General features: G+C 36.2%; 1 protein-coding gene across 2 annotated transcripts; it reads right to left on the reverse strand.

The window, feature by feature from the left end:
* Positions 1–2351: 2351 nt before the first annotated feature.
* On the reverse strand, positions 2352–11081 carry LOC122010406 (NADPH-dependent pterin aldehyde reductase-like). 2 transcript variants are annotated; one of them, XR_006119879.1, is made up of 7 exons: positions 10731–11081; positions 10551–10620; positions 7185–7378; positions 6921–7093; positions 2985–3082; positions 2477–2668; positions 2352–2396 (listed from the first exon to the last, which is right to left on the reverse strand). XR_006119879.1 is itself a non-coding variant. In XM_042566932.1 (6 exons), the coding sequence occupies exons 1-5, from the start codon at positions 10992–10994 to the stop codon at positions 3013–3015; spliced, it is 771 nt and encodes a 256-aa protein (XP_042422866.1). In that variant the 5' UTR covers positions 10995–11081; the 3' UTR covers positions 2352–2668; positions 2985–3012. The 2 variants fall into 2 exon arrangements, 1 of the variants encoding a protein (XP_042422866.1); XM_042566932.1 differs by having other exon boundaries at positions 2352–2668.
* Between the last annotated feature and the right edge of the window lie 15668 nt (positions 11082–26749).

The raw sequence follows: 26749 nt of genomic DNA on the forward strand, positions 1-26749 counted from the left end.
AATGGAACGGTACGACACAAAAGACGCATCGGCTACGCCGAGGAGAACCTCGGCTACGCCGATACACTTGGGACAACAACAGGGGAATGGAACGGTACGACACACCGGACGAACAACGAACAGAGATAGGTTGGGATACAGACCTGACGTACAGGTCGGAACGTACAAGCCATAGATAACAACAGAAGCAGGTCGGGACACAGACCTGGCGTATAGGTCGGAACGTACATGTCGTGGATAATATCGAATAGAGACAGGTCGGGATACAAACCTGGCATACAGGTCGGAACGTACAAGCCATGGATAACAACAGAGGTAGGTCGGGACACAGACCTGGCATACAGGTCGGAACGTACATGCCGTAGATAATAGCGAACAAAGGCAGGTCGGGATACAGACCTGGCGTACAGGTCGGAACGTACAAGTCATGGATAACAGCAGAAGCATGTTGGGATGCAGGCCTAGCGCACAGGTCAGGACATACGAGCCACGGATAACAGCATACAGAAGCAGGTCGGAGTACAGACCTAGGAATGTAGACCTAGCGTCCAGGCACTACAGGACAAACAAGCCAGGGAATTGTAACTGCCTGTCAGAAAATGCCATAGAATAATTAGTGTGTCAGGGAATATGCTAACAGTTGGGGCTCATTACCCCTTTGATTCTATCGCCAGCCTATAAGAAGGTGCCACGTGTCATTCACCGCCAGACAAAGTTTGACAGCCGACATTCCCTGACACCCGTCAGACCCAGAAACTTCCGTTGCAGTATAAAAAGGGATGCTTTGTCCCTCATGCAGGTACGCTCACTCGTCATTTCTCACTAGTCTTTACTTTTCGTCCTTTCTCTGTGTTTTCTGGGAAAAAGTACCTGACTTGAGTGTCGGAGGGCCTAACCCGGAGATTTTTTTCCCTGGTTTCTGGTCTCTAACGACTCAGGGACTCGTCTGAGTGTGCGCAGAGCCGCAGTGTCATCATCCTAGTCATCTTCCTTCGTCAGCCGCCCGTGCGAACCTTTCCGAGGGGTGCCAGGTAGATCGGATGCTACAGAGACTTTCCGTCAACTTCCAGTACATCAAGGTCCGCCTTCATCCGACTCAGCTTCCGGACGGGATCATCTACCATTAGTTTAATTTTAGCCCTTTACCAAATACATTGAAAACAGTCAATCGAGCTCAAAAATCATAATTGTATCTCTTTAATGCAAGTGCATGTTGGATAAGACGGGGCGCTGGGGGCGAGTGTATTCGCCTTTTGTCACAATGTTGGATAAGACAAGTCACATAAAGGATAAGGACATCTACAATCCGCAGTCGTAAACCTCTCGAACCGTCATATCACTATCATATTAAAAATTAAAAATCTTATTCTTTTGACAAAAAATTCTCCTGCACTGTCATAAAACCTCTTTTTTTTTTTAAATTCTCTCTCCATTAAATGATCCTAAGATTTTAATACAAGTTTATAAAAAAAAAATTATAAACATCATCTATGTAGTGGAGGAGAGGTTTATATTGAGATGTTTATAGCAAAAATTACATAAAATAAACCTCCCATTGTAGATGCTCTAAGAGCAAGTTGGATGTGTCCTTGGGGCGATGTGGTAATTAAGATATGGGGTATTGCCACATGAGGTCTTTGGGTCGAAATTCGATATGTCCGAGTATAATCTCCTTCATACCTTGACCATATGCACTAATGGTTAATAATCACTCATGATTTATCTTCTCCGTGTTAACTTAGAGACGAGTTAACGAGGATACTGAGATGAGCAAATCACCTTTAAGAGCAAGTTGGATAAGAGAAGAATCACATAAACAATAAGAGCATGGAGATACGTAACTCCCTGAAACATTGCTTCCATGTTAAAGGCCATCCATAAGAGATTCAGGAGAATGCTAACTATTTAAGGCCTATCTGAGGCTAACAAAGACGAAGCACAAGCGCAACTAGACCAGGTCAAATTTAACGATGGAAAGATTGCATTTAACAATAACAACAATAATTAAATTTGACATGTCATATCATCATTTATATTTAAATAAATTTTATCTTATTTTAATATTACCAACTACATATTTTTTTTTTATCTTAACTTTCCTCATTTAATATAATTCTTCATTGTCTAACTAAAATATTTATTAATTATCTAAATATATATCTATATTTTTAGACACTAACTAAAACTCCAAATTTATCTCTAATATTTTTATTTCTTATCTTGTTAATCTTCTGTATATCCACCTTTACACTATACTATAAATATACTATAGGCAGCCTGTAAACCCTCAAGCCATTATTTCTTCTTATTTAAATTAAAAAAAAAAAAAAGGAGAAGAACGCTAGACAAAATTTTCTGACAAAGGACGATAAGCAGCTGGTCATGAGACTTCAAACCTGCCAATATACATCGACTTTGTAAAAATGCACCACTGATGACAGAGTACAGGTTGTTAAACCACTTGAAACTCACTAACCATCGACATCTCCACCTTCTTCATCTTCTAAAGGCTGCAGTAGAATTAACAGTAAGGGAAGCACTACTTCCGCAGACTTCTGTTTCTCCAATCCTGACTTGGTTCTAACTTCTTTTGATTTCAATCTCCTCTTGGAAGCATCCACCTACTTGGGGTTGTAATTCGAATATCCAATGCCCATGTGTTAAGTTTCTGTACAATATTATGTGTTTGATCAACAACAAATTTGACAAGCAATTTCTTTTATCTGCACAGTAAGAAAATTCCCAACTATCTTGTGATTTGCTCCTGTATAACCGGGAGCTTCAACAGGACCTTAATTCCTAGATCAATAACAGCCCAAGATTTCATCCTTTGCAAATGTAGGAATGGTGTTGTGCAGTCAGAACGATTGTGTGCAAGTCCTCATATTTGAGAAAAATGCAGTCTATTTGTCCATAAATTTGATGCAAGAATTTCTACTGAAATTACAATGGGAGAATTAATCTGACAACGAATAGCATCATACTTAATTAGATCAGATTTGCTCAGGTAATTCACACGGTCAGTGATGCGCCATTATCTTCCACTGTGAAGTTAAGTATCATTTGAGCAGCATTAGGTGCCCTGGACCAAAATCATCAAATAGTTAGAAGTAAAACTTCAAACAACATTTGACAAAAATTTCTCTTAGAAAGAAAAATACTCATGTGGATTATAAATTGGATAATTTTGAACTATAAACCTTTTGCTAGATTAAACCTAACAAGAATTTCCAATGCATCCATCCAATGTGTACCAAATGCACTAACCTCAATAGGTGGAAGTTATAAATTTTGTTTTTGTTTCCATAAAGGTTCAAAATCTCGAGTCATACCGAAATTGAATACCACTCAACATGGAAAATGTCTTCTTCCTTTACTTCATCTTCTCCCTCCTTCAACCTTCAATCTATCACCGTGTATTGAAGTGTTGGTATGATACTAAATGGTATCTTTCTTGTCAAAGACCGAAACTACGGTATGATTCAAGATTTTGAATCTTGATACTGAGTGGTCTCGAATTTTGATAATTTACCATAATGATACGTTTCAACTATTTCACCCGACTATATGAGATTTCAAACCATGATTTACTCGAAACCTCATGAATATCCAGTTCATCAAACATTTTAATGTGGATTAGAAAACCTACAAGGCCTAGAAGATAGTTTAACTATTACAACTTCCATACTTTATCGAAACAATCTAAAAATTGGAAATTTTCCTCCGTGATAATAACAATAATAAACTGTCATCCTAGCATTGTTGTAAATGCACCTTGTCATTTGGTAAGGCAAGGAAGATAAAAGTTCTTCTTGCTAAATTAGCACAATGGGTTTAGGCATTTAAACAAAATACTAATTTAGCACAATGAGTCTTAAACTAAATCATTGGGTTATATTGTGGGTAAAATAAATTTCTCAAGTTATTTTCCTTCATGTGTAATATGTTATTATATCTGGACCATCTTTATATGAATCGACCAAAGGGAGCTGTCAAAATGATAACATATGATCCTCTAGTTACTATCTTGTTGTTACTTATCTTATAGTTATTTTACCTTTCATACTTAACGTTTGAATTTTTCCTTTATGTTATAAATCCCTATACTATCTAGAAACAAGGCTCAAAATCTTAAGCCACGTTGGACTTTTGGTCTTTTACTGAACGCTATTGTTCGATATCATGTCAACATTCCAATGCAGGGTGCCAATGACAAATTAGAGGTACAAGAACGTGAGTTTGTGCTCAATTTAGAATGCTACAGTTTGGGCATTAGCTTATATGGACACAAACTAAAAAAGTAAATAAATAAATAATGTTATCTCCATTCATTTTGACATGTGTTATAGTATGTCAAAAGGTGTTAAGTGTTGACATGACTGGATACTCATCGACATGATATGGTTAACAAAATGACAACGCAAGACATTGCATGTGCCAAATATGGTTAAAAAAATGACAACGGAAGACATTAAATGTGCCAAGTAGTATCGAGTTTCAACAATTTATCAAAACGATATGTTCAGCCATACCACCTAACACAATATAAGATTTCAAACTATGTCTAATACCATATTGATTAACTAGTGAAATGATTAATAAATAATGGCATAGATTAATCTCTCAGGCTGGCCATTCCTTAAAAGATGGAATTGTTACAAAACTCTAAAGTGGAATAAATGTTGTAAAATGCTAAAGTGAATGAAAAGGCTATTGTAAAGGTGAAATAATTGCTAAAAGGTTAATACTTCAAGCTTAGCTATATGATCAAGGCTCCTAGACACCCGTAGGCTCCATGGGAGTATGCATTGTGTGGTCAGCATTGCATGCATTATTATATTGCTATCTATTGCTGGGCCTTGGTATAACGGTAAAGTTGTTGCTATGTGACCAAAAGGTCACGGTTCGAATACTGGAAACAGCCTCTTGCAAAAAGCAGGGTAAGGCTGCGTACAATGGATCCTTCTCCGGGACCCCGTATGGTGGGAGCTTCGTGCACCGGGCTGCCTTTTTTTTTATCTATTGTTGGCCCATGTGTCAAATGACAAAATACATACCTATAGATTTAATTTTTGTGTTTAATTTGTTAGCGGACTAATTCGTGAAAAATAAATATGCAAACGTGACAATGTGGATATATATAAAGGCGTGGTAACTTATAAATGCTATAAAGATTGATAGCTAGCTTATTTGCCTAAGTGAAACCTAAAAGTTGATACTTAAATTAGTTATATTTATGCACATCCCTTTTGTTTACCCACTCATCATGCTCAGAAAAACCCCAAACATGCTGAAACCAACTTTTGTTTTGCAAATGCATTGCTTATTTTACCTTCTATTCTCCTATTCAATATTTTGTTACTGCACATTGTGATATACTTAGTACTTTTTATATAGCATATTTCCTTTTAACAAGATGTTCTTATTTATAATATTTTAAGAATAAATAAAATGCAAAACATGCTATATGGTATTCTTGAGATATAGAAGTCGTTCACAAAAGGGTGCCCCTTGTGGATGGCAGCTTACCTAGGGCATGACAGATGCCAATGAAAAGAGCCTACAGTGACCAATTGAACAACACAATTATTATAATGAGATTGAGGTCAAAGATAAATGAGATCAAATGGCTGCAATATCCAAGGCTAGCTAGTTTGTCACTTCATTGCTTCCCCATTACATGTCACTGCTTCCCCATTACATGAATGACTAACTGTAGCTACACAAAACTTAAAATGAAACAGATGTGGCTCTGTTCTCATCAAACTTCATTCCTAAAGATATTAAGTTGGAAAACCAATAAACTAGCCTAGTATAGATAAGTCAAGTAAAGTTAAGACTATATGCATAAGCAGCCAAACAGGAGGTGATGAAACACTGCATATGCACACTGCATAACATAGGCACATGCAGCAGCATAAAACAGAATCCAAAATCATCTCTACAGGAGCTTCTAAACTCAAACTGCACCAAGGAATTAATACTGAAACAACAGCAAGGTTTGAAGTGTTGTGCTGTGCCGCCCAAAACCACCGGAATTTACCGTTCCAGTGAGGAAGCGAAACCGGCATAGCAGGCGGACAAATTTCGCCTTCGTCATCCGCCAGCGATCGACGCCTCTGTGTCACCGGAAGCGTTGTCGGACGCTTCCGATGGCGGCAGAGGCGTCCCGCGACGCTTCTGCACTGGCAGAAGTGTCGTGCAAGCGCTACTTGTGGGACTCGCACGACAGGATTGGGACGAAATCACTGTTGCACAAAAGTAAAAAGATTTAATTAATTAAATAATTCCCAACTATACTGTAATATTTTGAATAGGCTTTTATAAATCCTAATTAAATTATCCCTATAAAATATATAAAAATATATTTAAAATTTTTAAAAAAATAAAAATTAAAAAATTATTAATTGATATTATAAAAAAAAATCTTTTTTACTGTTTTAAATTTATTTAAAAATTTTAAAAAATCTAATAAATCATATTTATATTATGACAATTTATTATTATTATTTTAATTTTTTTACTGTTTAATTGATATTTTAAAGTTTTTACTATTTAAAATATATAAGATTTAAACTAATAATTAATTAAATAAATAAATAATTAATTTATATAATTATGATGTATCAATTTTAATTTGAGTAATTAATACAGTTTTTAAAAAATTATATTTAATTATTTTTTCTAACCATGTTTAAACAATTTATATAAAATCAATATACAATTTATTTTTAAATTATACACAATAAATATATTTATCTAATAATTACTATATATAAATAAAAAAAATACTGAAATTGTATCGGCACGATACGATACCGAAACCGTATCGTTCCAGTCTAGGACCGAAACCTCGGCACGGGTCAAAATTTTAAACCTTAAACATCAATACACTATGTTAGATGTGAATACAAGATTACCAATTTTCTGGAGTTTGATATAAAGCAGCAGAACTTCCAAAGCATGAGGTAAGCATGTCAGTGTTTATCACCCCAGGACTGAGAGCAACGACTGCAAGGCCTGGAGGCAACTCCTTTGCAACAGATTTCGTCAAACCTTCTACTGCCCATTTTGAAGCACAGTATGGGGCAACCTGTAGGCAAAGGATAACTTTTGTCAGAGTATCGCTTAAACAAGACATTCAAAATTAACCAGGGAAACAACTGCACTGAAAGACCTGTTACCTCTGCAGCTGCAGATCTCCCCCAACCAGAAGAAATATTCACAATGATACCATGCTTCTTTTCTATCATAAGGGGTAAAAAGTGGCGCATTATATTTGCAATTCCTTTCACATTGGTATCTATGACCATGTCAAATTCTTCTGCTGGAACTTGCCAAAATTTATTGTTTTTATTTATAGTGCCTGCATTATTCACTGCAATTGGAAAATCTATTTCAGTGACCAAGAATAAGGCCATAGGAATAGAGAATTTGGGTATTGCTTGAAATATGAAAGAATTATGTAAAGGACCATTGAGCACCTCCAAAGAGCTCGGGTCCACTTATGTACTTATGGTGGTCTACCAGTAGGATCTACCTATAAGAACCACTACAATCATTGCAGCAAACAAAAGGGAATTACAGTCAACGATGGTAAAACAAATAAGTATCATACAAAAGTCAAAATGTCATCCTCAATTTTGGCAAGGATGAAAAATAAAGGAGAGCTAACAAGGAGAAACATTAACTAATTCAGCATCAACATTTTAATCAAACAGAGACATGGCTAAAATGGGCATCAATCACTACTCGATACATTTTCTCACCTTATCTCACTGATTAAAAAATTGGAAAAACAAAGTTGTTATATTGTCCAACTGTTCCTAGTCGGTTCTGTTAGAATTGTTAATCCATATCAATGATACATCCGTTCATGTACCTTCTCCATCAGCACAAAGTATTCAGCTAAATATCCTAGTAGGAATAATCTGTTGAACACCTGACATGGAAGTACTTGATCATGATAAAACATAGATGATCTTTATAGTGCGACTATTTTTCTAAATGTTACTTACACAAGATAACGCCCTAAAATTTTCTATCTTCTTTGTAAATTTGATGTAAAACCACAGAACATGATACGTTGAACAAGGCTAACTAAGTTGGAAATATTAGATTAAGATTGAATAATATTCACCAAATCAAGGTTTTCGATAAACAATTCTCCGGGTTGGTTTCAACTACAGAAAAATCACAATGGGAAGGGAAGAGCAACAATTCTCCTGACACACTAAACTCAGTCAGGGATTAGGGGCATAGAGCAACAAAAGTGTGTCAAATGATTTTTCTATAATTTTTTTACAAAAAGAGTAAATTCTAAGTTGCTACCTTTCTATTCTATGTAGAGGAATTCACTAATCATATTTAGAATGAATAGTATTTGTGTATGTTATTTGAATACTATATTGCAATAATTGACGAAAGTGCCTATCGCCACTCCTAATAAGATAGTGCTTCTAAAATAATCTAAGAAATGGAATGTGAAGCCAATGTGTAAATAATGGAGAATCACCAAGTGGCAAAAGCAAGAGATGTGACAAGAAAAAGAGTGTAAAATGATACATTAGCACATTATTTTAGAGAGCACTAGGAAGGATAAGATTAGAGACCAAATCCGAGATAGGAGATGGTACTGGGAGGGCAGTTGAGTTTAGATGAGTAGCTATAACAGGCTTAGCTTCCAGCCTTCAAGTGTAAGTTTGAAATTGTTGCTGCTCTGGTGCATATCTCTACATGACAAGAAACTATAAGAAACAATGGTTTAAATAAAAATTTGTGCTAATCAACAAGGTTAGAAATTATCATTTTGTCAGTTCATGGAATAAATAAAGATAAGGAATCCAAGGTCACCAATCCCATTAAAACTACATTCGAGCCTTCCTTTACGATGTGAAGCACAAACAAGAAATTTGCATGGATCCATGAGAGCTCCTTTGAGATGCACATGAGGTAAGGTGCAGGCAAGACAAGATGTAGATAAGGGTTCAAACAAGGTGTAACAAATGAACTAACATGTGCAACAAATCAAATAGAAAAAGATTGAGAGGAAAGAGGATATGGTGTGAAAGTATCCTCATTCTAATACTATGTTGCAAGGGAAAATTTATTAGGGTTTTCCTCTAGTTAGTCACCTCTGCCATTATGCATATTGCAACCCTGTGTTTTGTATAAGCACCAAACTCCCTAGTTACTTACAACTTGGTCCTTAACAAAGATGATGATATATGCTGACATAGTGGCTAGTGTAGGAAGAGAAATAAGATGGGAAGAAATAGGAAAAAGATTCTACTATTGAACGAGAAGATGATAGGACAACAAGTTAATCATTCAGGTTTATTGAGTTAATGGTTTTTTAACAAATTTAATGAGTTTGGATACTTTGTTCCTGATTACTGTTGATAGAGGGGAAAGTTGTGGCATTCTGTTCTCAAGCTTGTAGCCTGTAAACATGGTGGTATGTTGGGGCAAAATCAAGTAGAGGTGATGGTATGACTTGAGGAATTTTGGTATCAATGGGAGAAGTAGCAACATGGCCAACCTCTTCTTGATCCCCTTCTTCCTATAGTGACCTGTGATTGGTTCATGCCACTCACCTTTATTTTCTTTAAACTTCCAAATCAAATCTAAAATTTTTCTTAACCATTCTCAAAATGAGAATGCAAAGATTTCTACTTCCATACAATATCTTAATTGAATTCCATGTAATTATCAATATTTTTTTTAGATTTTATGTCTAATCTATGTCTTAAATCCTAGCAACAGCCAATATTCTAAGCACCGTAGACTTTCGACCAGAGATGTATCACTCAATAGGAAATTATATTAGATGATATAAGGTGCTTGCAGAAATTAAATTGGATGATCCATTTAATGGTCTCTCATTACACCTATAAGTTGCAATTGTATTCGGAAAAAATATTTCTTTTTCAAATCCTGGTTTTAGTTATGAGTTTCAAGCTAGTAGAGAATCCCTAGCCCATCCATTCGGCCCAAACTAAAATAATAGTAAATGGTCTAAATTGCATCTTAAATTGATGACCAAGATTAATCTCTCAAAATTTGATGATCATAAATCCCCACCATAATTCTAATCCAATTGGCAAGAAATAGGATCAGACCCTAAAACAAAATCACTTTGTCATACATCTGATAAATCTGAGATTCACCTTAGATGAGAAGTATGTGGAGAATATGGATTACCGGAGTCTGAACTACTAGTGAAGACCATGTATACTTATAAACTTCACCTATTGTATTTTCTTGTGAAAATGCCAAATCAGTTTTACTGGTCTGTGTTACGGCTAGAAAATGTTAATACCCAATCCTTGTACCAAAAATGTTATCATAAATCTGCAAAACAATGTACACGGCCACAATACATATTTCTGTCATTTTTCAGTTGGCACATAGATGTGATCGGTACACTAGGGGATGAAGAAAACAAGAACAGAGATGAAATGCTCATCTGTAGTCACCAGTATTTCTCAGAAGAGAATCCTCAAACTCTATTGATGTACTATAAAGATAAGTAGGGGGAATTTACAAACCGATGATATCAGGCACTCGTCCCGACTCCACAACAAGCTTAGCCAACTCCTTAACACTGCTATCCGATCTCTAAAGGTATAGCATTGAAGGAAAAAAAGAGCAGAAAGAGAATGATTCAATGTCAGCTACACAAGAAAACGACGAGGAAAGGAGCAAAAAGGGGAATGAAGAGTCCGCACCACGTCTAGATCGGCAACGAAATGCTTGAAGGGAGGAGCAGCGGAAGAGGAGGAAGCGTTGGGAGTAAAAGCCATCAACTCGGATTCGAGAGATTTAACTTTCTCAGCGGAGCGCAGGCAGCCGATGACGACGTGGCCGCGCTTGGCCAGCTCGAGTACGAGCGCACGGCCGAGACCACGGCTTGCCCCAGTCACAAGCACCGTCTTCGGTGGCGCCGCTCCCCCCTTCAATCCCGCCGCTATTGCTGCTGGGGCGGTCGGCATCCTCTTCGCCGTCGTCCTTTTCGCTCGAACTCTGCGGAAGAAGATCGGATCAGCGAGGCCTTGCAGTCCAGTTAGGGGTTTAAGCCCATGTTCAAACCAATCGAGCCAAACTAGTAAAATAATTATGCGATTGATTTTTTTTTTTAATTTGATTTATTTTATTGTTATTAATCTTTTAAGTTAATTTTTATTTATTTATTTTAATTTTTAATATTTTAAATATATTTGATTGATTAATAAGTCTAATATTATAAAAAACAGATTATTTACTTTGAGAATTTATTTATTTACTTATCTTACTATTTTATTAAAAATCTCCCCCCTTTACTAACTAAAGCCTAAAATATATTTACGTTAATGTCCTTTTTCCTATTTACACTAAAAATAATTCCTAAATTTATTAGTAATTCCACAAGCGAAACAATCAGTGATCAAGAGTTCGAGACTCAGCTACAGCGTATTATTATGAATTTTTCTCATTATTAATTTTCTTTGGTTGTTTTATATAAAAAATATAGTTCTTTTTTATCCCATATGTTAGAATTGACAACACTATGATCAAAAAAGCTTCTGTAAATATTTTAGGCCTACGATATTAAAAAATATACTTTTCATAGTTTTTTTACTAAGACAAATATAATATTAAATTAAAATAATTTTTTACATAAGGAAATCTGTTATGTTACACACATAACGCGTGTGCACGATCACACTAGTTTGATAAAAAAATTTATTGATGAATATAATTTATAATTTTATCTGTGAATAATATTTATAAATGTTTACTATGGATATTAATGAGTTAAATATATATTTTTAAGCTTGTTGATTTAATTTAATAAATTATTTAAACTTATTCCTTAATTATATATATTAAATTCACATAAATAAATTTTACTAAAGTAAACATCAAATTTCTTTATAAATATTTAATTCATTTATAGCATAAGGGGTTTAAATTCATAGGATAACAATCAAGTTTTTACAACACGATTACCTTGAGAATTCCAAATCAACCACGTTCACACCCAAACTAAACCACGTCGGATTTGAATAATAAATTACAATTCAAATCTACCAGTGATTAATTGGAATATGATGATAAACTTCAATGATTACTTCAAAAACTCATATAAATATTAGAAAACAAATATATATATATATATATAATTTGATAAGGATACATATTTTAAAATGAATTTAACTTAGTTAAAATAAATTCACTCATATATATTGCATAATATATAAATAAAATAATCATAATATTTGTAGTAAAATACATTATCTTATATTTTCTTTATGATTAGATAAATCTATCAAAATTATTAACTGAGTTTTGAATACCCAAAAAGCATTTGGTCTAGAGCGGTTAAGTCAAAAGATGCTTGGAAATCTAAACATTTATAATTTAGTTTTGTGAATGTCCCTATCTATAGTTTAATACATAAGAGATAAATTTTGATAAACCAAAGAGACATAAGAATCTTTGTTTTATTTAGGTTTATACTGTTAAATCTACTTTGTTATACCCTATATCTTAGTTGCTAAGCATCACTATAAGACACTTATTATCCTCTTCCTTTGATTGGTTTTTTAAGTCGCGGGATCAAAATGACCTTCTTTATTATTCTCTCTCCGACTCTCTCCAACCTCGAGACCTCGTCGTGAGGTCATGAGTGAGGTCTGGCCTCGCGACCTCGCTGCGAGGTCACCACCAAGGCGCCCATGTGTTGTGACCTCGTCACAACAATGAAGACACCACTACTTTACTTTCCTTTCCCTTCTTCTCTTTGAAATCCTATTATCCTTCAACTTTCCATTCCCTTTTCCAAAAAAAAAATATTGAACCAGGTAACACTGAATATGAGGTGATAGGCCAAGTCTCATGGAAGTTTTCCACCGGTCGTTAGGAAAAATCAAGAAGCATTTGCGGACGACCCAGAGACCCAACATCCTGTGGTTACACGTCCCAATTGGAGAAAAAATACAAATGTTTCATATCTGAGGATCAAATCGTGAGTGTCTAAGTAACAACTGACGCCCTTCCGCTACACTGTAGCCCCAGGGGCTTCATTCCCCTTTCCAGGGATATATCTATGGTGGACCTCTTTCCCTTTTTCATCCGCACCTCCGAGTAAATAAAGCGGTCTCACTGGATCTAAAATCCTAGATCCATCCCCGGCAATGGTCATCTATATTATCCTCTCTCAGCTTTGTTGGTCTTCTAAGTTGAGAGATCGAGTTTGGTCTTCATATATTACACTACTACAAAATGAGCCTAAGGTATTACTTTGGAAGCAACACTTCAGTAAGCATTGTCCTATATCAAATTTAAAAAAAAAAACATGCAACACTTTCAAATAAGTGTTGCATTATAATTAAAATGCAACACATTTTCTAGAAGTGTTGCATTTGTTATTAAAAAAAGCAAACTTTTTAGAAGTATTGTAATATAAACAGATAAGTTAAAATCAAAACCCTAAATTTGATTTCTCCCCTCTCCCGATTTCTTTCCATTTCCCCATTCCTCTTCCTCTTCCTCTTTCCCAGATTCATCACCGCTACCTCCCTCTCGCATCGCCCTCTCGTCGCCGGCCGAGTGAGAACCGTCGCCGGGTGAGTGAGAACCGTCGCCACCCTATCTCTTCCACTTCACTCCATACCCTAGCCTCCCAATCCACCGGGGCCGACCACTCTCTCTCGCGGATCTGCTACCCCTCTCGTTCGAGTGTCTCTGTAATCGCAACCACCATGAGAACGAAACATTGTCCTCATTTTGCATTTAGGGCAGTGAAACCATTGCCTTGTAACTTGTGGCGCATCCAATTCTTCAACGCATTTTGCATTATGCAATGGTATTGTTACTTAATGCACCATAGTATTGGCCAACTAAAACATTCCTTTCTCTGTTCCTTTTCAGTTCAGGATCTTGTGCAAGACACAGATACCCTGGCAGAAGACTGGTACATAGCAATGGAGGCACTTTGTGGGGTATGCTATTATTGATTTAAACATTTTAGTTAAACTATCCTCATTTTGTCTATGCACAGGACATGCATATCTATTTGGCTATCCTGGCACCATTTTTGTATATCATATTCTATTTATAATTTATGCTACCATTGTGGCCACAATATGTTTAGTAAGTCACTTCAGCAGCTGTTAACATATTGTGACTGGCTGTATGATTTTGCAGATTTTGCCGTCTCTACAACCAATTATTGTTTACTTCTCAGACTGTTCCCAGTGGTTGTCACGGGCTATTCCTAAGTCAAATCGAAAAGAGTTTATCAAGAAGGTGGAAGAAATGCTTCACCTAGTACTAGACCCTGTTGTTTTCATCTATGGTCAAAGCATAATGGAATCAGGGTCTAAGGAGAAAGAAAAGCTAGTATATTCAACTTGTGGGCATCAAGAGAACATTTTCTTCAGAAATTTATTATGATGATTATGTCTTTTGTTATTGTGAATATGTTAGGCATTCAACCTTCTTTTATATGTTCTCCCTGATGATATGCTTGGTAACTTGTGCAGGCGACAATGTTGCTCCCTAGTCTTGGTCGCATTGCTCAGCTGGTATATAACTCTTACATTGTGTTTGAAGTTAGAACTTTCTAATTCAAGTAGGCACATGGTTAACGTCTAACTTCATATAGGTAGGTTGGTCAATTATAGATGTCGTGTACCCCTATCTCTCTTTTTGAGTTGGTTTTGTACTATATTAAAAGCTTATGACACTTATTGCAAAACCATGATCCTTATATAATGTACACAATTCATGAGACCCCGTGTCATAACAAACCTTTTTTACAGTTCAGATCTATTAAGATTAGCTGAACTGATTGAACTGCAAAAAGTAGCTCTAGAAATAATTTATGAGCACTGCAAATATGAGAAAGTGGAGTTACAAGAATTTTTTTAGAGAATCTCGGATCAGATAGTTTAAAGAATTATGGGCTCCATGTATAATTATCATTAAGATAAATGTCAGGTTTTTCCATAGTTCTCCCTTTTTGTTGCTTAATCTTCCCCGTTTTTTGATTTTGAGGCAAGCAAAGAGTTTATAATCTGATTCCACTGTTGAAACTTTAGTAGCATAGGCATGCCTCTCCTCCCCTCTCGTGCTTGCAAATTTATATGGTTTAATTTCAAACTTTAATTTTGGCAATAATTAACTTCACAGTACTTTTGGAGATTCCTAGTTTTGCATAAGGCTGATAAATTTCAAATGACTTGCAGGAATGGTAACCTCAAAATTTGAAAAGTATCATGCCTTGACAGCTTGTGATGTACTGAAAGAACTTTTTTTCTAGGTTGAGCTCCATGTACTGAAAGAACAGCTAATGTCTGGTTTAATAATGATTTTCTTATCTTTCTAGCCTCTTATTGGACATGTAGCTAAAGACACTTCGGATGGTTTTATTATTTATGTGTAGTCTGTTCTATAGGTGTGGATGGTTAACCAAACTTATCTATGGTTTTTTTTTTTGTTTATGTGTTTCAATAATTTCTTCTCAAGATTAAACTAGTAACCATATTTATCAATTTATTTATGTGGTTCTCCCATTTTCTTTTTCAAGATTCAACTGATGACTAGAACTGATTGGCATGTGTAAATATGTTGTGTAGCTTTACTGATTAAAGATCTTTACTGAAACTAAACAAGTATATTTATTTTCATTGGCAGAACTGAATTATTTCTTTATATATTTTTTTATGTTGTGTAGCTTTACTGATTAACGTGTGTTGTTTTTTGTTTTCATGCTGGCAGGACATCAGTAGATGTCTTTTTTGGTGGGCACGATCAATAATGTATGGACAAATGCCTTATGAGGGATTAATGAAGTCGACCACACATTGTCATTTGTTGGCTTTTTGTAAATGTATAGTTGCCTTTTTTGGGGATTCATGAAGGTATTAATTGATGGCTTTTGTATATTGCTTTAGTTGGCTATATATTTTCAGTTGTTAGGTTTTTGTAAAATTCTTTAGCAGAATTAGTGTGGTATAACTTTTGCAATACAATGATTATATTTTGAATAATCTATTTTGTACAAATGTGTTTGAATGAATAATAAACTTGCATTATCAATAATATATTGGTGTAAAAATAAGTGTTGCTATTAATGGATAAAAGTGTTACATTTTAAAAATAAAACGCAAGCATAAATGTTGCATATGTATCAATAAGTGATGCGTTTAAAAGGTGAAAAATTTAATAAAAAGCGATGCATTTAATGAAAAAAGTGTAGTATTATTGGGTTAAAAAATTATAAAAAGTGTTGCTATTAATAATAAAAAGTGTTGAAATTACTTAAGAGTAACAAAAAAAATAAGTGTTGCTGTTAGAAGAAAAATGTGTTGCATATAGGGAAGTGTTGCCTTTGCTATATATCATGGCAGTTCAAGAAAGTGTTGCATAAAATGATAAAAGTGTTGCATTATATCTAACATGACAGGACCTGATAAGATAGAATGAAAAGCGTTAACTTAGGTATAATGTAACATTTATATGGCCAAAAACAGCACTTTAGAGGTGATTTCTTAGCCTTAATTTGTAGTAGTGTTATCTCCACAACCTTATTGTTCTAGCTAAATCAAGGGTTTAAATTATATGGATATATCTTATTATTTACTCATCAATTGTTGGATCATCTGAATCAAAGAATCAAGCAATAAAGATATTTCCTTCCTATATTTCTCCCTCAGTCTCACCGCTCTAGGGTGGCCTTTAGATTTCTCCTAGACTTCTACTTGATTAAACTTTCCTCTCCTCTAGCCTTATCAGGCTCTAGTGATGGTTTCGTCATACTGAGTTTATTTGTATTAAATTAATTATAAGTGTAATCATTGCCTTCATCCAAACAGGTTTCTCATATTCAGTTGGTCCTCTGACACTCTCCTTGTGCCCTCAACAAAATTGAGCACCTCTTCTACCCTGTGTGGACACAAGACATACAATATGGGGCTCTCCTAGCCTCTTGGCCGCTAGATTGCCTCAACCGCTGGATCAACTCAAATCGGCTCTTCCGACCTCTTGACCATTAGATCAACTCAAATGGGCTCTCCCAGTCTCATGATAACAGGGACGACTTAAATGGGCTCTCTCGGCCTTTTGGTTGTTGGATCGATTTAGATGGGGTCTCTGAACCTCTTGATCATTGGATCAACTCAAATAATCTCTCTCGGCCTCTTGGCTGTTTAATTAACTCAGATGGGCTCTCCTAGTCTCTTGGTCACTAGTTTGACCTAGATGGGTTCTCTTGGCCTCTTGGTTGTTGGATCGACTTGATTACACTCTCCTTGCATTTTGGCTACTAGATTAACTCAGTTATAGAACCATGTACCCTTATTGTATCCTTACTATTATGGAGCAATTTTCTTTCTTTGTCAAAGCTAAAATTACTATACTTTGTTATTCTGTCTCGGTCACGAGTGACACATCAAATTATTCTCTCTTGATCTTAGATTATAGATCGAGTTATTCTCTTCCGACCCTTAGTTGAGGATCGATCTATATTCTCTCTCAACCCTCGGTCTTATATTGAGCTAGTCTCTCTCATTCTCTAGTTGTGGATCGAGCTATTCTCTCCTAATCTCTTGCTAAGAATCGAGCTATTCTCTTTAAGTCCTTGGTTGCAGATCAAGTCATTCTCTCTTAACCCTGATTGTGAATCAAGTTGTTCTCTCCTACTCTAGATTGTGATTTGAGTTATTCTCCCATGGTTCCTAGCCACGGATTGAGTTATTCTCCCCCACTGCATGACACCATGATTTACTCATGAGTACCCCACCTATTTTAGCAACCCAACTCCCTACTTAGACTCTTGAGTCATTCTTATAATTTAGTATCCCGAACACTCCATCCTCTATACATAGGATAACAGCTTGAGATCTTTGAATCAGACTTCATTTGACTTCGCTTCTCAATCTGATTCGAAGGGGGGCATATGATACCCCTAGATAATAATCATCTGCAACTCAACAAAATCAATTTATGTGGTCTGGCTCCATGTCAAGTCCAACACATGTGAATGACCCATTGTCAGTACATGCCCTGCTTAGATGTGACTTTCTATTTATCGTCATCACAAGCCTTACGTGGGTATGGTCTCTCATCTACCTCCACTTGTAATTATAAGGTATATCGGTAGAGAATTCTCATTTTTTTTTCCCATTTCCTCGAGTTCTTTCTCTTTATTTCATTTTTTTCCCTCAAGTTCTTACTTAAACATTAGAAGGTCGCACTGGGATGACTCCTGTATTGATCCATGTAGGCTCAACTATACCACGAGAGGAAGTTTTGTTAGTGAAGCGATAGATTTTTCCAACAACAGGGAGGTTAAAGTTTAAGATTAGATTTTAGATCTCATTAACTCAAAATTGAATATTCCTGCAAGTGCAATATTCAATGACTAAGGGGAAGAATTTTGGTTTAGGTGGAGAAGTAACTTTTAAGGGGGAGGTACACCTTTGAAGGTATGTGAATTACCTAAGGATGGGGAAGACATGTTTCATCAAGGAGGACAGGGACTTCCCTAGATTAAGGAAAGTTGAGAAGTATATACTAAAGGGAGTGTCAAAAGTGGAGAAGTGAGAGATTCAAGTGTGAGATCTCTACTTAGTCTTTGACAATGATATAAATTTTTTAATGACTTTTTGATGTATGCTAGATGGGGAAGAAGTGAAACGTTTAAGTTAGAAAACTTTCACTTATGTTTGACAAAAAGGATGATGTTAGGTTGATGGTAACTTAAACATATTGTAAATACTAAAACAAAGAAGAATGTAGGTGCATTCATTCTTATCATAGCCTTGATAGACCAAGAATATATATGTTGTAATGTTGAACAATATATTTGAATGAGTCAAGTAAGTTAAGGTTAACTGATACTTAATAGTGAATGAAGTCAAAATGGGCAAAATTAACTAAATATTTTACATTTATTGAAGTTTAATAAATGTTGACAAATTTAAAAATTGTAATAGGGAGTTGACTAGGAAAAAAACTAAATAGATCTAGATAGACTATATGCTTACAATGAAGAAGCCTAACAAGTGTTGGTAGTAGAAGTTCTAATAGGTTAAAAAGAATTAGATGTTAGGAAGCAAATGAAAGTCCAAGTAAGTAATGGAGGATTAGATGCTTGTAATAATGGAAGTCTAGATAGGTTATGGAAGATTGAATGTTTACCAATGGTTGAAGTCCCAAAGAATTAGTCTCTAGGCATTAGAAGTTCTAAAGGATTGAACTCTAGACATTGAAAGTCTTAGCAGATCAAGAGTGTCTAAGATTGGGCAAATAAAAGTCTTAAGAAGTCAAGATCGACTAGATAATGGATAATGAATAAAATCATGGAGAAATAGTCTTCAGGCATTGGAAGTTCTATGGGTATAGGTATGAGAAGTCTTAGTATGTTTAGGTCAACCTGATAAATGAAAGCATGAAGTTCTGGTAAGTCAAGGTCAACATATATTAGATATACAATGAAGTCTTAGAGACATAAGGACTCGTGACACATTGTGAATTTAACTTTAGAGTGATTGGAATTAGAACACTAATCGACTAGTAAAAGTGGAGCAGTCAATTGATAAACTTAAAACTATGAAGTTATGATTTAGTCAGATTCTAGGTTTAGAGAAATAGACTAGTTAGGATAGCAGTTAATTGGGCATTCAACTTAAGCTGAAATGCTAACAAAAAATATTACTGTTTAGGGATCAGTTGACTAGGTAATCAACTAGTATATAAACAATTGATTGATATTTCACATAAAAGCCAAAAGAGAGTTGTTGAGTGGATAAGCTATAATGACGATTGAATTCTTCTTCATTACAGTGGAGTAGTTGAATGGAGGATAGCAAACAGTCAATTGATCAATAAATTTTAAACTTAAGAGGAATCTTAAAAGAAAATAACTTTTGGGTAGGTTTGTTGGAAAATCATTCTGAGGGTTTCTTGGGCAAGTGCTATTGCATTTCTACGTCTTTTTATAAGCAATTTTTCCCCCCAAAACCAGAGAAAACAAGCAAAGTAAAATTTTTACTTGTATAAAATTTTTACTTGTATTATTTTCATTCTTGCTTGTACTTTTGTATTCTATGTGTTGTAAGAACAAATTTCGCTGCCTCCAGAAAGTATCCAAAAAGGAGAAAATATAGTAATGATTTTCATTCTCTCGATTATTCTAAGATTATGAGTCTTGGAGTAGAAACGATGTTCTAAACCATGTAAATATTTGTGTAATTTATATTACTTTTACTTTTGTTTATATTTTGATTTATTATTTTTAATATTCTATTGTACTAACTTGAAATGTAGATGAACATGGGAGAAGAATAATAAGCATCTATTCACCCTTTTAGTGACTTCACTAGTACAACATAAGGGGCGAGAAGCTTCATAGGAGAAGAGCTTGTTGTGGAAGACAACTCCATGGTGAGTATAGTGTTGAGAGAAAATGTACTATGCGGAAGGTAGATATCAACTTAGGCAAGCTCAATCAATAAATAGACTGTAGTGAGCAAACCAATCAACTAATGGAGTCTTCTAGTCAATTAGTTATTGAGTTGGCCAGGTAATCAACTCATATTTGATTAACTTGGTAGTTTAATAAAATCTAATTAACTTATGATTATGACAATCGACTATTTTGAATCATAGATGAAGCAATTATCAAAGGAAATGAAAAAATAATTGTGATCCACTTGATTTAGTCAAGACTAATCTATTGGTGGCTATGACTAGTAGACTGGTGATCCTTGGATGAAGTAGTCATTAAAAGAAATGAAGGAATAGTTGCAACCCACTAGAATCAATCAATTGTAGCAAAAAGTGGAATCTGTCACCCCAGCGACTTCACACAGTCGGCCCCATAACTATCTGTGAGAAGGTAAATCGAGAAGTTATAGTGGACCCTTGAGTTAAAAATTTATTTCATGGAGGAAACTATTTTAAAGGTTCAAGAAGCTACAAATTAGAAGACAAATTGATTTAACACAATATTTCAATACATTTTTTCTAAAGTCGTATTGCAAAATCCTAAGTCCTTTGTTATTAACCTCTTTCTACCTTTGATCAGCTTGTAAAAGATTTCTCCATCTCTAGGACTTAATTATAAAGAAGAAAGTTAAAGGATTTAGGGAGTCATCCACCAAAAGGAACATAAGTCATGGAGTAGGATCTTGGAGGTTGTTGAACCACATAAATGCTTATGTCACATTGTGATATATTTTTATTTATATTGTTATTTATTTTCCACTACAAATTTGTATATGACCCTGTCGAAATTATAGCAAGAGTATTAGTTTTTCTTTCATAAGCAAGAACAACATTCACCCCTCCCTTCTACTAATAGTCTCTTCAAACCAATCACACCAATAAGAACTGCACAATACTGATCAAGATTGTGTTGTTTTATACTTGTTGCGTGTGACCAAGGTTTTCTAATGGTGAAGTAGCATAACTCTTTGGGTGTTAACCATATTGGTGCAATAAGCAAATGGTCAAATTAACCAAGAGTTATATTTTAATGTTTGAGTAATATATTTGTTGATTGAATCAAATAGGTCAAGATTGATTAGATATTTGATTGTGGAATATGACCAAATGAGTTGGGGCCAACCAAAAACTTGGCAATTGGATGCAGTCTAATCTATGTTGATAGATGTAAAAGTTCAATAAATATTGATAATGGAAAGTACAACGAAGGAGTTAGAAGATGTAGAAGTTCAATAGATGTTGACAATAGATGTCTAGACAGATCAACATTAATCAGATGTATAGCAGATGATAGAAGTCCAAGCATGTCAACAAAATTGGATATCTAACGAGTGATTGAAAAGTCAAATAAATTAGTGAGGCGGATCAATGAAGATCAGATACTTAGCAATGAAAGTTTTAACAAATCATAGAGGACCTAATGTTGTCTAGTGAAAGTTTAGATAGGTTAATGAGGACTAGGTTTTTGCCAATTGAAGTCTTAGAGGCGAGGAGTCTCTTGGTAATGGAAGTCTCAAAACGCATACGTTTATTGGCATGGTGAAGTCTTGGAATCATATAAGCGTCTAGGCATGGTGAACTTCTAGAAGTAAAGAGGCTTCTTCTCATGTTGAAGTCCTAGAAGAATCTAGGCTTCTTGACATGATGAAGTTTTGACCAAGAATCTTTTGGCAAGATGAAGTTCAAGAGATGTGGAGTCTCTTAGTATAGGAAGTATAAGTGTTGGTGCTGTGAACACAATATTGAACTCAAAGTTTTGATGTGTGACTAAGGTTAAAGTTAGGCTTATTGTAATTTTATAAGTTGTGCCAAGTGTGCATGAGCATGTTACTTGATAAGTGGCAAAGTCCTAGTGAAGCTAGACATAGTGAAGTCCTAGTTAGGAACCAAACAGTAACTAAGTTCTAGTGGAGCTAGGCAACTGAAGACCTAATTGGAAGTCAGGCAGGAGCTAAATCTTGATTGGAAACCAAGCAACAAAGTTCTAGTTGAAAACTAGGTGAATCAAGTTAAAGTGGAGCCAATTGGGAGCTAAAAGCTTGGCAAGATAAGTCTAAGTGGAATAAGTTGGAAGCTGAAGCTTGGCGGATAGTCCAAATAGTGTAAGCTGGGAGATGAAACTTAGCAGATAAGTCCAAGTGGAGTAAGCTGGGAACTGAAACTCAGTGGACAAATCTAAGTGGAGTAAGTTGGGAGCTGAAGCTTAGCGAACAAGTCCAAGTGAAATCAGCTGGGAGCTATAGCTTGGCAACTTAGTTTAGATGGGTTAGATGCGAGCTCAGCATCTAGACCCAAAGTAAGTGTGAGTAACTTTAAATATTACATCATACTCGTTATATGTAACAATTGCAGGGAAGCAATGTTCAACGGTTCCTAAAGACAGGAGGGAATCCAGGGTGACTGGTGGTGATAACTCTCAACAAGTGAAGTTGGAGGGTCTAGGCGATCGTATTTGGGTCGGGGCAACCGGAGAATACCTGCGACCTGAGAAGCTTTTAGGCAATCGAGAGATGAGGTTATCAACAATCTAAGTGAGTTGGGTCAAGATCAAATTTGACCCCTCTCTAAGCGACCGGAAGGCTTCCAGAGAACGCAGTTAATATTATCTACTGGATAGAAGTTGCAGTCATGTCAACACATATCTTGGCGATCGAGGAGGCTCTAAGCAATCGGAGAAGAGCTATATAAATAGCATCGAGGCAGAGCTTTAAAATCAACAAATTCACTCAAATACTCATTCTCTTAAATTCTTGTGCTCGTGCTCTAGTGCCCTCTGCTTTATGTGTTGCGACACGCTGTAATTTGTACTTCATTTTTGATCGACAACATCTAAAGTAACATTTTTTTTATGTTGTCATATTTATTTTATTGTACTTAACTTTTTAGATTTTTTTTTTGTAAGATTTTCCCACACCCAAAGGTTTTCTGGAGAGGGGAAATTAGAAATAAGAATTATATTTTTATAATTGTTGCACATATCTATATTTCTAATTTGGTTAATTAATTACTTGCATGCTCAATTTATAGTTAAGTTCTTTGCATGCTTACATTGTTCTACTACACTTGATTGAATTAGTTCTAAATTATTTTTATTTCTATTGTACTACTCTATTTATTTATTTATTTCAGTTATTATCTACTCATAAAATTCTTAACACTATTCACCCCCTCCTCCTCCTTTCCCTCTAGCGTCGAGTTTGATCCTATACCACTTAGGTTAAGGTTGATTGAATACTAGGATGAGATTCTAATAAGTTAAGGTTGATGTATACTAGGCAAATAAGGAAGTCCTAGAGACGTAAGGTCTCTTGGCATAATATGAATTTAACATTAGTATGGTTGGAATTAGAGTGTTGTCGATTGATGAAAATAATATAGTTAGCTATGAAATCATAAGGTTATAGTTTGGATAAATTCAAGATTTGAGTAGTTTACTAATACTTGTTTACATTCAACTGAGAATTTGACTCAAGCATAAAATATAATAGAATGAACAAAATGTTTCTATTTGATTTTTTTTTTTTTGAGGACCAATGGATTAGTGAAGGGTAGGTAACTAAGATGATAACAGAATTGACTGCTACTCGATTGAGAAATCAGCAAGAGTCATTATAAGGATAAAGACACATGTAAATGCTAAATTTTTGACGTGGAATAGTGGGGTAGTCGACTAAAGGTATTTTATTAGTCAATTAGGCAACATCTTCTAGACCCATGCAAAGGTTTATAAAGAAGAGTTTTGTGAAAGCTTGGAGGTTAACATTCTTGGAGGTCCTTTTAAGCAAGTGTTGTTGCATTTTAAGATCATTCTAGAGCAGCCTAAAACAAGAGAAAGCATACAAAATCAAAGATTTAATTTGCGTAAAGCTAAGGTGTTTACTTGTATCATTTTCTTTCTTGTTTATACATTTGTATTTATATTTTTTTTTGTTGCTTATAAGAATATATAGGATTATAAGAGGTTTCTCTACTTTAGAAATTATCTGAGAATGAGAAAGATAATGGTGCTTATGAGGAGTAATCCATCTTATGAATCATAAGGCATACATAGTATAAGATGTTGTGTTTTAATTCAAATTATTTCATTGCTTATTGTAATACATAGAAATATGCATTTAGTCCCACATTGCTAAGCAAAGAAAGGTTGGAAGGCCTTATATATGGAGCCCTTCCATTCTTGCTTAGCAAAGTTAAGGGGGCTTACACGCATGCGCGGACCGAGCCCAAATCAGGTGGTTTCGGGGGGTTCGAGCCAGAAATCTATAAATCGGGCGCGACACACGCGATCATCGCGCGCAGGGGGGGGGTGCAAATCCCCAGCTTGCTAGTCTCTGGTTTGGTTGAGGAATCTGAAACAACGCATCCGTGCGTGATGAAGCAGCGCACCTGCCCGGTTCGCTGCCAAAGCAATGCTTCGGCGTGAATAAATGCAGCACCTCTGTTCATCATTCCTCACACCGAAAAACAAAGCACCTACGGACGACGCGAGTGGTTGTCGGATCTTGGGAGAATTTTGCCGGAGAGCCTCTGCACTGTGGGCGGCAATAAATTCTCTAAAGACAGTCGGCACGCCGGCGCTTCAACTAGAGATACACGATTTCTCAATCTTACTCTTTTCATTTACAAGTTTATTGCATGCTTACTATTTTGGGACAAATAGATTACTGTGTTTGCGTAATCAGTACTACAACATAGGAATCGAAGGTTCCAAATCATATTCTAGTGATGTGTCTCTTGTTATTATGTTTTGAGTTTGTTTTTATCTATTTTGTTGCATTAACTCGATTTGAAGATGAAACGATCAAAGGACAAATCTACAAGAGTCTATTAACCCTATGTAGGAGCTCAAGACCGAAGAAGGTGTTAGGATCTTTCGTACGGCTAGAGAGGGGGGTGTGAATAGCCGCCCCAAATTCTCGCGTTTCTTCCTACGATTAGGGTTAGCGCAGCGGAAAATACAATGTAGAAACGACAAAGAAAGAGATCAAACCTCAACGCATCGATGTAACGAGGTTCGGAGATGAAACTCCTACTCCTCGGCGTGTCCGTAAGGTGGACGAGCCCTATCAATCCGTCGGTGGATGAGTCCCCGGAAAACCGGCTAAATCAAACACTCCTTCTGGGTGGAGAAACCTCGCCACAAAGTCTCTTGCAACAGCAAGATAAGTGTACAAGAAATACAACAAGAAGCAAGAACAATAAGAATGTAAAAACACACACTATCTTGCCTTCGACTGGTTTCCGTTGACGAAGCAGCAACTTCACGGAACGATAGCAGCAGCTGACCAGCCGGGGAAGCTCACACGAAGCTTCACGAAGTAGAGAGCTCAGCAAAGCTCAAGCACAGCAAGAAGCAGGGGCAAAGAGAAGAAGAAGAAGAAGTTCAACAGTAGCTTCTCAACCTCTTTACCTGCGAAGAAGACGAAGAAACTAGCCGTTGCGTCTAGAACCCTCGATCGGTCGTGGATGATCGTGGAAGAGGCCTTTGTCGCCCCGATTGGTCCACGCATCGATCAGGAACTCTGATCGGTCCGGGACCGATCGGAAGAAGCTTTTGTTCCGCCCCGATCGGTCCATGGACCGATCAGAACCTCCGATCGGTCCATAGACCGATCAGGAACTCTGATCGGTCCGGGACCGATCAGGCGATCGGTCCCCGACCGATCAGCCTCGCGCCCGCCTCGCTCGGCCGATCGACTCGATCGGTCACCGACCTATCGCTTATCACACGATGCTATCGATAGCATCGATCGGTCACCGACCGATCGAATATTCATGATCACCGGATCGATCACCGATCGATCCACTCATGGTTTTCGCCCAAACCAAGTTCAAACCAACATCCGTCAATCTTGACCTGTTGGTACATCATGCTTAGCATCCGGTCAGTCCCTTGACCGCTAAGACTCTCCACCAAGTGTCCGGTCAATCCTTTGACCCACTTGGACTTTCCTCTTCGTGCAAGTATCCGATCACCCTTGATCTACTTGGACTTCCCAACACCGATGTCCGATCACCCTTGATCCATCCGGATTTTCCTGCCCGGCTTCACTCACGGGACTTTCACCTAGCTTCACTCACTAGGGTTTTCACCGGCTTCACTCACCAGGATTTTCCCAGCTTCACTCACCAGACTTCCACACCCCTGGCTTCACTCACCAGACTTTCCGAATGCCCGGCTTCACTCACCGGACTTCCACTTTCACCTAGCTTCACTCACTAGGATTTTCACCGCCTAGCTTCACTTACCACC

The sequence above is a fragment of the Zingiber officinale genome, chromosome 8A, assembly GCF_018446385.1.
Source record: "Zingiber officinale cultivar Zhangliang chromosome 8A, Zo_v1.1, whole genome shotgun sequence".
In the NCBI taxonomy this organism is placed as follows: Eukaryota; Viridiplantae; Streptophyta; class Magnoliopsida; order Zingiberales; family Zingiberaceae; genus Zingiber; species Zingiber officinale.

What these genes read in the sequence shown, in the direction of transcription:
- LOC122010406 (XM_042566932.1), bottom strand. Translation starts at nt 10,994, where the DNA reads ATGCCGACCGCCCCAGCAGCAATAGCGGCGGGATTGAAGGGGGGAGCG. An exon ending in GGAGATCTGCAGCTGCAGAG is followed by an intron (nt 7,094 to 7,184) that starts GTAACAGGTCTT and finishes CTTTGCCTACAG; the next exon opens with GTTGCCCCATACTGTGCTTC. An exon ending in TATCAAACTCCAGAAAATTG is followed by an intron (nt 3,083 to 6,920) that starts GTAATCTTGTAT and finishes ATTTTGGTCCAG; the next exon opens with GGCACCTAATGCTGCTCAAA.